The 12162-nt window shown below is 37.3% G+C and overlaps 1 protein-coding gene across 2 annotated transcripts; it reads right to left on the bottom strand.

Moving 5' to 3' along the window:
* Positions 1-428: 428 nt before the first annotated feature.
* Positions 429-9357, bottom strand: cdc7 (cell division cycle 7 homolog (S. cerevisiae)). Of its 2 annotated transcripts, none has more exons than XM_055228657.1 (12): positions 9152-9357; positions 8682-8769; positions 8501-8587; positions 7661-7796; positions 7007-7100; positions 6785-6927; positions 5919-5982; positions 4464-4571; positions 3883-4058; positions 2779-2861; positions 2556-2705; positions 429-955 (listed from the first exon to the last, which is right to left on the bottom strand). In XM_055228657.1, the coding sequence occupies exons 2-12, from the start codon at positions 8767-8769 to the stop codon at positions 561-563; spliced, it is 1524 nt and encodes a 507-aa protein (XP_055084632.1). In that variant the 5' UTR covers positions 9152-9357; the 3' UTR covers positions 429-560. The 2 variants fall into 2 exon arrangements, with proteins under 2 accessions (XP_055084632.1, XP_055084631.1); XM_055228656.1 differs by having other exon boundaries at positions 5700-5982; positions 9152-9355.
* Positions 9358-12162: the final 2805 nt, after the last annotated feature.

Here is a 12162-nt window from a genome sequence, read left to right as displayed (position 1 = left end):
TTAAAGCCTAAGATATGGCTAAACGTTTTCCAACTTTGGAGTTTATAAAGTTTCAGAATGTGTCTTCTACTCACTGTATTTGATTTGATTATAGTCCATGGTAAAAATGTATGGGAGATTAACTTCTAAAACCCGAGAGGTAGGTGGGACTGTTGAGCTTTAATAAAATAATATGTTGAACAAGTAAAACGCGATTGTGTCAAGTACTGAAATAACGATATTATTACTACAATATCTTTATATACTTTTATTTTTAAAAAAGGATCCAATAATTTACTGGTAACAAAATAAAACAAAATCAAAGCTAATTTTGTATTTATTAAAGGTGAACTATAACTTTTCCACTATCTATGAAGTAGTTCTTGTTTTGCCTAGAATGTTTCATGGTATGGCTTTAAACTTTAATTAATTAATAATTTTTTTTTTTTCCTCAAAATACCTTAAAACATCATTTACCTGTTTAAAGTTCAAAACTGTAGTCAAGCCTTAGCTCATGTGATACTGCGACACACTTATGAGGCGCACACTCTCATCTCGCTGACCTCACTCACTCCAGTCCATCAGGTGAGTTGTATCAGATCTGTAAACAGTGGGTGTGTGAGTGCGTCCGCCGCTGTGATCCTCTTGGCCGGATTCAACTCCAACAGTCTGTCCAAGAGATCGTAGGCCTCGTCTGGAACCCCGCCCCATCCCCCATCCCACTGCTCCGTCTCCATGTGCCCCGTGTGCAGGGAAGTGTTGTCATAAGTGTCCTCTGGTTTGACTTGCTCCTCGATGGGTCGGTGAGTGGGCGTCTCATCGGGGATAGGGGGTTTTCCGGAGACAGTGCCGTTGTTTTGAGGTAGAGGTGTGACATAATCATCATCATCGGGGGACGGTCTGTGCCCTCTTAGGGTCTCACACAGTACACGTAGGTCCTGACGGGGGAGCTCCCGGCTACATACTATAGATTTACCTGAAACAAATTAAATACAAGTACTCAAACCAGATGCTCGGTTACAATTTAAGGTTCAAATGATATTTAAGTAGAGTAATGTAGGGAGTAGGGTTTTCAGAAGTATCAAAAATGAGATACTAATCAATACTAAAAGTAGTATTGAAACTAGATACTCGTTTGAACAAGTATCGATACTAAAGTCACATTCACAGGACAGAAATTAACCTTTCCGGAATAGCTTTAGATCGTGAGCATAAGACACATAGACTAGTGTACGCCCATGGACCACTATAGACCAATATACTAAGTCCACATGGGAATATAAAAAGTACTACAATTTAATGTTGAAAATCACATTCTATTGTCTAAATAAAGAGTATCGTGACCACACTATTAGATATTAGGGCTGCACTGTCTACATGGATTAATCATGCCCAGGTTTGTTGAAATAAACTGAAACAAATGTATTGCTTTTTTTTATTGTTCTAGACAAACTCTTAACATATTGAGTAGTAAAGGGGAATTATTGGATTAATATACTGCCTGGCCAAAAAAAAAAAGGTCACATACTCTAATATTTTCGTTGTTCCGCCTTTAGCTTTGATTACGGCACACATTCACTATGGCGGTTTCAGTAAGTTTATACAGAGATTTATTTCCATCCAGTGTTGCATTCAATTTTCAGAAAGATCTTGCATTGATGATGGTTAAGTCTGACCGCTGCACAAAGCTTCTCCAGCACATCCCAAAGATTCTCAATGGGGTTAAGGTCTGGACTCTGTGGTGGACAATCCATGTGTGAAAATGATGTCTCATGCTCCTGAACCACTCTGTCACAATTTGAGCCCGATGAATCCTGGCATTGTCATCTTGAAATATGCCCGTGCCATCAGGGAAGAAAAATCCATTGATGGAATAACCTGGTCATTCAGTATATTCAGGTGTCAGCTGACCTCATTCTTTGAGCACAGACTGTTGCTGAACCTAGACCTGACCAACTGCAGCAACCCCAACCTATTTGCTTAGTTAAATCCAGGTGGTGACTTTTTTTTGGCCAGGCAGTGTATGTTGTCATTTAAATGTGACACAGCATGATGGCCCCATTTATTTTCACATTCACAATGACTTAAATTGTAGGGGTGGAGAACATATATCTTGTATGTCAGACACAGAAATGTTACAAGCTACATTGAAGCTCTGAGTGAGCTCTTGTGAGTTCTTGTTCAGCTTGTGCAACTTACTCATGTGGAATGGAAAACCCTCAGTCATGTCAAATCACTATTTTATCTTCGCACTATTTCTCCTTACCAAGCCTCTTGTATACAGCTGTGATATATTTTGGATTTACTATATTTTTACTTGTATATACAACTATATAATTATGCCTTATTTGACACCAGTCTCTTGCCATTTCTGCTATTATTGTAATTTTGTATTACCATTTATAGTTTTGCTCTGTTATTGAATTATATTGTATAATGTGTGTGCTAAGGCTAAGAGCTAAAATGTAACTCTTTGCTACATTAAAGAATAGACTGGGACTTTAGTGAGGAATGTTTAGTGTGTCTGTGATTATAGTGTGACTGACTTTACACAGTGGAGATGTAAACACACAAACCGAATGCTTTGGCTGCCTGAATGGTTTCTCTGGAGCCGCGGATGGTCATGATCTGACTGAGGGCGATGAGGTCGTCACTGGCTTTAAAGAATGGATACCTCCCACTGAGCAGAGAGAGCAGGATCACCCCGGCCGACCACACGTCTATAGCTGAACAATAACAAGACACATGTAAGTATTATACACCAGCCTCTTCAAACACAAAAGCTGGTTTCAGACAGACCTGTTCCCTGATTCGGACACTTGGTGAGGACTTCTGGAGCCCTGAAGCCCGGAGTCCCAGCCCGAGGTGCGATCTGCTGCTTCCTGTGAGGAGTAAAAGCACTGGAATAATAATAACCATAATATCACTTTCAGATTTTCCATGAATTTACCAGACAACTGTTTTTGATAGGGTGGTAAATTGGTTCCAGTATCAGTAATGGCTAATATTGATACTGATTCATTGCTATCTGTCGATACTGATATTCTATACCAATATTTTTTGGCACTGCCCTGTTCTCTTTGTGCCCTTTTTGAACAAACTAATGAATCAAAATTAAAACAGACACAAACATGTAACACATTACTTTATATCACAGATAAAAACATTTTATCATTTTTACAAAATTGAAAAGTTAGTGATCTTTACTTAAATTTGGGGCCTTGATATGGACTTCAAAAGCAAAAAATCAGTTATCAGCCACAGCAGCCAAATATCGGCTCAAAAAACCCCATATCGGCCCATCTCTTGTTTTTGATACAATTTTCAATTTTTACTTCTGTTAAAAAGGTGATAAAGTATTTAAATTATCATTTCATTCAATCAATCTTAAACAACTTTGTTTCAGACTAAAAATTGCAATTGCAAATTTCAACCTATCACTACCCTGCTTGTATGACTGCAAGCCAAGTCACAAGGAACTGGAGGCTCTGCTGTGCTGTTGCGGTCACCACCTTTGAAGCCGCAAACCCGTGACCACATGTTCACATGATAAGTATTTACTTATTAAGGGAAAGGACTTGCAGTTGGCTCTGGCGTCCAGCAAAAATAGAATCCAATGGATTTCATCATGGGTGGACTGCACGGTGTGCCGTTTGAGCTCCTCTCATATTTTGTACTATGCAGAATACTTGTAGCCACTGGACCGGAGCTGGACCGCATGCAGTCTGAGCCTGAGGTTAGGTTCCATAGTGGTCCATGGGTGTACACTAGTCTATGTGTCTTATACTTGTTCTGATGCAGATCAAGATCATTCTAAAGATATTCAGGAAAGGTTCATTTTTGTCCTGTGAATGTGACTTTTTTTTGTAATTTGTTAATACACTTAAGTGTGTGCACGTTTACCTGGATAAACAGATATTACAGACACGGTCAGTCTGGAAGCAGCTACAGGTGACACCGAGCGGCACAGCTCTCTGGGGCTTCTGATTGGCTCCCTGACTCTTGAGAGCGGCGGAGCCACGGCCAGCCGACAAGTACCTTCGATTTGCTGGGTCCTCTGCTTTTGCCACCTTCACAAACTAGACATAGAAGGATCAGAGCTCAGGCCGGGGACGTGCTGTGTTGATTATTCTTAAGTTAGAATTAATACTTTGCAGCTGATGTCATCAACATTCTCTGGGGGTGTGAAGCTAAGGGTGAGGTACTGCTCTGTCTGAAGATCTGTTATTAAAGTTGAACTATAATCTGAGCTTTATTAATGCAAGTCTCTCACAAATAAAATTACAGTCACCAGCAAGCTAGCATTAGCCAAGTTTTTCAGTTAGTCACTCTCACCACTGAGTTTTCAGACTTAGACTTACATTTTTGACAGTGTTTACTAATGTGTGAATTGTGTCTCCATGGTAACTGCTGAACATTCCACAAGACATACATGCAGACCCCCCGAGTGTGATGTCACTGCAAAGTGTCAATAGGTAGCTTACTTCAGTTTGAGCAGATGTGGCTTTGGTGGTGGCAGAGACCTGAGTACAGCTGTTTATGTTCCTCTCTCCAAAGACGGGCCGCTGCACTTTACGGAGACCTGACAAGTCCTTCACAAAAAATCAGGGAGAGGATTTAGCCTCAACTGTAGAAGTTACACATTCTGAGAGAGGCAACATATGCAGAAGCTGGACAACAAACTCAAATAAAACTTGTTGAATATTCAGACAGTCAATGAAATGGAAAATAATGTACTGGAGTCAAAATTAATTCAACCATTGCTAGAATGAACAAAAGGCTAATCTGGGACTTTAAACAAACTAAAGATTATGTGTAAAAGGTTTATTTTTTTATTGGATAATATGTAATTATTAAATTATCATGTTGAATGGATCTTTTCACACTGGGTTGCTAGATCCTACTGCTAAAACCAACTTGCCCTTGTGTCCTCTGGTGGGCTATACCAGTGATTATTGATTTGATCCGATACTTGGCCAAGTATAGCAATACCAATTCAATACCAAGAGTGTGAGACTGGCAGCACAGAGCCCGATATGCTGCTGTACTTGATTACCACGCAGAACTATAGGACATTTTAATGAGCCCATATGATGCCTTTTCTTATCTATGTTGTTTGCTCATCAATCATGTTTTGTTTCATTCACACATTTTTAACACGCAAACCCTGCATATTTAGAGTTCTTCTCTCAAACAAAAAGACTCTGTTCCACCTTGTGATGTTATATGGTAATACAGGAAGTGCTCCACTGTGTTTTTAAACTCCATACACATTCACTAGAATCATTTGGATTATTTTAGCTCTGGAATTTACAAACTCTACAGAACAAAAAGTAAAAGGAGCTGTTAACTTGAAAACTACCACTACATGACATCCCAAGGACAACAGAGCATTTTGAGCTTTGAAGATGTAGACAGATTAATCACAACTCCAGGTATGTTTTTGATGAAGGAACAACATTATAACATGGCTTAAAGCTCACAAGAATCAATTTTGTGTAATATAGGATCTTTAAACATTTGTATTTCACCATGTTTTATAAAAAAAAAAAAAAAAAAAGCCATATATTATTAATTAATTGAAAAAACAAGTAATTTTGAAAAAATTGTTGCAGCTGTATAGCAAACAATGAGGTTCCCACTTTTCATTAAACTACAATGACAATCTTGCATTTGTAAAGACACAGACCCACACCAGTGCTTTGAGAAGAATACACCACCTTAGAGTGCTTGGAGCGTGCAGTGGAGCCCCCGGTGACAGTGCGGCGCTTGGGGATCACCTTCCTGGAGATAGTAGAGGAGGAGGTGGAGGCAGAGACAGGGGGAGGAAGGGGGGCAGAGGTGGAGGCAGTGGGGTGGGTGTGAGGAGGGAGGGGTCGGCTCTTATTGGCTCTCTGGGTTTTGACAGGAGACCCAGAGCCTCTGTGAGACCTGCTAACCTTCAAGAGGTCGATCTGAGTGTCTGCGGTGCCCTGGGCCAGGCCGAAGTCTACCAGGGCGTATCTAAAGGAGGGTAAAAAAAAAAAAACTTTTACACAACAATGCATACTTTATGGTGTGAATTCAAAGGCTTGCTAGAGAAACAATCCCACTCGCAGTAAAAGAGCAAAAACACCTATAAATGAATAAGCTTGAACTTGAGCACCATACTATGGAGCATTTAAGTGGACCATCCACCAGAAAGGTTCCACAGTGTACCTGTACCTTATTTTTATGTCTTAAAAACTTGAAAATCAATCTAGTTAATTTTAAATGGCTTGAAGGATCCAAAGTTATTCCTAATTTTTGTAATGAATTCCTAACATCCCAGTTCTTCACTGCAATGACTTTATAAGCGCTTTTCACAACTTTCAGAGTGTTTTGTAATGCTAACAACAGCCAGCATGCTAACAGCGCACCAACCTTACTTCCTGGTTCACACAAGACACTTTATAATTAGATGCAGACATCAATCAGTGGTCTCATTTTGACCCTAAGAGCTGTTTTTGAAAATCACTGTATATCACTTTTGGTTGTAACAACATAGCCAAAGGTATCAGTCTCCCCGAGTATAATTTTGTGTGATAACTGTAGAGGCTTTATGCAGAAGTAAATGTTTGACTTTTCAGAGAGCGAACTGTGATATAATATATTATAGTGTTTAATTAACACATTTGATACTTGGAACAGTGGCAGATAAGCATTCTTCAGTTTTAACCGCTGAGTACATGGACTTTAGAGTTAAAACTAATGCTACAACCTAATTGTACCCTTAAACGCAGATAGGTTTCTTCACAACAAATAAATGCAGGCAAAATGGCCTCACTCTTTGGTCTTCCTGTTGTAGAGAAAGTTGTTGGGTTTTATGTCTCGGTGAATGATCCCAAACTGGTGGATGTGCTTCAGAGCTCTGAGCAGGTTGTAGATGTAGAGACGCACCTCCTCAAAGCTGAGCGAGCTGATGATGTCCTACATATAAAAACTATATTTATAGCACAGTTATGTTCAAAAGAGATCAAATTAAGGATCCAGCGGAATCTACACGCACCACTATGGCTTTATGCTCCAGGTAAGGCATGACAATTACCACGTGGTCCTCTTTTCTGAAGCAGTACGTCACTCCCATCACATTTTCTTGGCCTCTGAAGGAAACAGAAACATATTAGAGCATAGGTATATACACTGTAATGTTTTGTGTAAGTGTTTCATTAGAGAAAGTAACAATATATTGGTGATAATACTGGACAATGGTAGGGGTGAACAATATGCCAAAAAAATACCAACATTTTCTTAAATCAGATCATGATTTAAATTTTTTTCATGATTCCTTGTATCTTTACATTGGTTTCATATGTTGGTATTGATAAACTTCCTAATATGTTGTGCAGATATTTTTATTACTTTCTTTTTTTTAAATTTCTAACGGTTTAACAAAAAAGTACAAGAAATTATCTAAATAATATAATATTATCTAAAGATATTTTTGATATAATTCAATTTCAACAGAAAGAAGTTAATTTGTAAGTTTTACTTCTACTACAAAAATCAGTATCAACCAAAAAAATTAAAAATAAATAAAAATCCATAAATCCATATCAGGCATTCCCATCTTATTACACATAGCATTAAACTGATACTGAATAAATAAAAAATAAGCTTAGAAATAAATGGTTATAAATCTTTTAAATCTTTATGTTCTAACCCGGCCAGGGTGAGGCACTGGAGCTCCGCAGCAATCCGCGTTGGGTGGCTCGTGGGAATCAGGTGTTTAAGGGCAAATTTTTGTCGACTCCCATCATGCATCTGGGCCTCTCCTAGGTAAACGGAGCTGAAAGTACCTGCACACAACAAACGTTACACAGTTTTGACATGATGGTCACATGTGGTGATCAGAGTGTGTTGTAGTGTGAATTAATAAATGATGAAAGCATTTTGATGCCAGGAAAAACTGCAATATAATGCTCTAACTAGGGTTGTCAAAAATATTGAAAATCTAAATCAGTACTAAAAGTAGTATTGGAACTATATACTCATTTGAGCAGGTATTAAAAGTCACATTTACAGGCCAAAAATGAACCTTCCCTGGGATAGCTTCAGAATGATCTTGAGCTGTATCATATCAGGTATAAGGCACATAGACTAGTACACATCTATAGACCAGTACAGACCGTACTTATGTAACCTGTTTTGCCAAAAAATAGACTAAAATAAAAGCACATCTTTTCAATATGGCTGTTTTAATGCACTGAAAAACATAGAAAATATAAATAATAAAAGAGTGCGCTTGCATCTCCACAAACCTGATACTGATTTGGCCTGGAGAAGGGCCTCTGATTGTTTATTTCCATGGAAATATTGTTCCTTTGGCTATAATATTCCACAGTATGGCATAAAACATTTCTATCTCCATGGGGAACGTTCCAAACTGTGGTTTTAATTTTTTATTTCCATGGAATCCTCCAGAAAGTTACATACTCTCACTTTAAGTTCTTGTTACACCTAAGCCAAATAATCAGTTTTAAAGTTATAATAATTAACGTACCTTCCCCAATTTTATCAATGATGCGGAACACTTTCCCAATTTGAGGAACAGCTTTATAGAGGAGCTCAATATCTGTCTCTACATCTCCTGAAAGAAACATGAGGAAAAAATATATATAAACGTTAATACACAGTTCAATGTACATTTTGCTCATATAGTATCACATTGTCCTTTGTCTCACTTGAAATTTTACTCCTCTTGTGGGATTTCTCAGGTTTGGGACATTCCTCCGTGTTGATGGGTTCATTGTGAGTAAGAACCACCTCCATCTGAAACACAGTAGTTATAACACTGTTATAGTCTCACTGACATAGATTAATTGCAAATATTAATATTAGATCAGATCATATTCACAATATAAAAAGTCACATTCACAGGAAAGAAATGAACCTTCCTTGGGATAAGGGATGAACAAATACAACAAGTATAAGACACATAGACTAGTATACACCCATGGACCACTACGGAACCTACCAAGACGACTGAGGGATTACACAGATATAAGGCCACATGGGAATATAAAAGAAAAACTATTGTGACAACACTAATTAATATAGCACAAAACAGTTGATCTTATGGCGAAAGTGTATTCATATTGGGAAATTATAACCGTTCAAAAATATAACAGAACTTAGGACAAGGCATACTTACCGCTTTTGGCGTTTTGAAAGTGCAAATATCCCGGAATAAACGTCTTACAAACACGTGCTCAAATTGTTACACATTTGCGTTACTGTTTTGAGCATATAATATGACAAGGATATAAAATAAAATGCATAACACGGTCAAAAAGGCAAGATAAGAGCTGTAAGAGACAGAAGTTCCGCCAACAACAAACCCCGCGCTTAAAGTGACGTAAGAGACTTATCGCGAGATTTCAGTTGAAGTCACGGGGCAGGTATTTGTAAGGGGATTTTTATGAATGAAAGTGCGATTGTTTATTCTCTCATTTAGTACTCAGTTACATTTACTAGGATAGTACTCAGTTGCATTTACTTGAGTAACCTTTTATGGAAACTACTATTCAGAGTACTTTTCTTGTAGCATAGTCTTACTCCTACTTGAATATTTTTATTTAAGTAAGAGTACTCTCACTTGAGTAAGTTTTGGTTTGGTTACTCTACCCACTGTCAGTAAGTCTACAATTGATTAAAGCTTTACGTCGACAATATAAAATCATTTGAACATTTTGTTTCTTGCAGCTCTTTCATATGATTTAGTTTGTCTCATTTTTGTCTTTTGAAAAGACCAAATTTTATCCATTCAAATTACATTAATTTCAAATTATAAATCAGATGTTGCATACTCTTTAAATTTCTCTTATTTAAGTAGTACTTTTCCCAAACATTTTTTTACTGTTACTGAAGTAATTTCTTGGACCACTACTTTTTACTTGTACTTGAGTGACAGTATTTTGAAGTAACATGACTTAGTTGAGCAAAATTGCTCACTTATGTTCTTTCTTTATCCATTTTGAATTAAACTTATGAGAAAGCAGAATTATAATCAACCTTTTACCAAACTATAAAGAACTAGCCAAATAAAATGCAATATTTTTTTCATACTAAATCTTCAACAGTGAATGAGGCAAAGGTTGTGACTGACAACATTTAATTTCAACATAGACATAAATAGCTCTTTTGTAGATAATACAGACATTTCATTTTGATTTAGCAACATACACGCCATGAACTTATCTGTGAACAATGCAAACACTAGGCTACATATCAATGAGTATAACTAATGCATAGACCAATAAATAAATAAATAAATACATAAATATGTAAATTCAAGCAGTAGAATAATAAAGAACAGTAGTTTAGATACACATGCAGCGCAGGCTAAAAAATTCCATCAAAAATTCCAAGAAATGCATCCTCTTCTTTGATCACAACACTGCAATGGCGACAGACACAACAGATTAGTGCAGAATTGGTATAATTAATTTCTATTATTCATTATTGACACTTTGTATCTGATGTAATCCACATTCCCTGGGTGTGTGATGCTAACTGTAAGCACTGCTCTGTCTGAAGTTCTGTTACTCAAATTAGACTTTAATCTAAGCTTTATTTAAACACCATCTGACCATAAGGAACTGACTTAATTGGAACTACAACAGTTGAGCTGATTTGTGCTGTTAAACAAGTCCCTCTAGCATAAAATTACATTCCCAAGCTAGCTAGCATTAGACAACTGTTTTTCACTCTCACCTTTTTGTTGAAAGTCAAACACCTAAACAGCACCATAAATGCTCATATTGATCACAGGCTCTTGAAAATGTGTTGTTTAAATCTATTTTGCATTTTTTCATAAGTTTTCAGATTTAGCTTAAAACTTGTCTGGCAGTGTTTGCTAATGTGTCACCATAGGAACTGCTGAACATCTCACCATAGACATACATGTAGATGTGATGTGTGATGTCATTGCAAAGTATTAATTACCTATTGATCTGCATTGACTGGTCATGAACTGGTGTATTATTCATTTGTGAAAAAAACCCAAAGCTGTTAGTCAGTGGGATCTGACTTGGGCTGATTTCTGGAGTTTTTATAGTCATCTCATCTCCAAATATTCTCGGCATTTGTCCAAAGACCTACAAAGAAAATATGATTCACAAGTACTTTGATTTACTTACATTTTGCACATAACATCTTTACCTTTTTACTTAGGTTTAGAGTGAGCCTGTTTTGAGGCTGGACCACAGCTGATGGGGTAGGCCACACGCTGGGCATTTCAGTCTTAATCTTAGATACAGTTGACCTAAACAGACAACCAAATAATATATACCCATAAACACAGGTGGATAATACTCGGTTACATTTACTTGAGTAACTTCATAAAGTACTTTTCAGAGTACTTTTCTAGCAGCATACTTGTACTACTACTTGAGTAATATCTTTATTGAAGTAACAGTACTCTTACTTGAGTAAAAGTTGTGGTTACTCTTCCCACTGTGAGTAAGTCTACAAGTGATAAAAGCTTTATGTCGACAATATGAAATGATTTGAACATTTGTGTTTCTTGCACCGGTCCTTCAGATATAATGTAGTTTCTCATTTTTGGGTTTGGTTTTTTTTTGGAAAATACCAGATTTTGTGCAGGGTTTAGTTTTGTCCTTCCAATTATATCTGTGTAATCCCTCAGTCATCCAGGTGTGATCCATAGAAAAAGAAAAAATCAAATCTGTCAACTAGACAAAAAGTTGTGTAGGAGTGAAGACGCTGCTCATCCAAGCCGCTTCTTCAGTTGTGGTCAGATTACTGGTGGACACTGCCTTATAAGTGTCAAGTCTGACTCAGGCACAGTTCACATTTAGTGTTGTTCAATAGACCTCGTTCACAAACAGAAACTGTAAACAACAGGTGTGTTAGTTTCAGTGTAGTTAGCTACTCCCTTCAGATAGATATAAGGCAGTGTCCAGCATGAATCTGACAAGAACTGAAGAAGCGGCTTGGATGAGCATCGAAACATATTCACTCCTGCAACTTTTTGTCCAGTTGACAGATTTGAATTTTTCTTTTACTATCCTTCTACTATCCTGTCATTTACATGACAAATATTATTTTGAAATAACATTAGTCTTACTTGAGTAGAGCTTTTGGCTACTGTACCCGCCTCTGCTCATAAACAGTTGGTACTTAATTTATAATTTTTTTTTT

This window comes from Periophthalmus magnuspinnatus, chromosome 17 (assembly GCF_009829125.3).
Source record: "Periophthalmus magnuspinnatus isolate fPerMag1 chromosome 17, fPerMag1.2.pri, whole genome shotgun sequence".
NCBI classification, from domain to species: Eukaryota; Metazoa; Chordata; class Actinopteri; order Gobiiformes; family Gobiidae; genus Periophthalmus; species Periophthalmus magnuspinnatus.
This window is presented reverse-complemented; position numbering and strand designations above follow the sequence as displayed.

Coding starts and splice junctions, on each gene's coding strand:
- cdc7 (XM_055228656.1), bottom strand. CDS start 8,769: ATGGAGGTGGTTCTTACTCACAATGAACCCATCAACACGGAGGAATGT. Junction 6,928..7,006: donor TGGAGCATAAAGCCATAGTG/GTGCGTGTAGAT, acceptor TTTTATATGTAG/GACATCATCAGCTCGCTCAG. Junction 2,706..2,778: donor GTGTCCGAATCAGGGAACAG/GTCTGTCTGAAA, acceptor GTTATTGTTCAG/CTATAGACGTGTGGTCGGCC.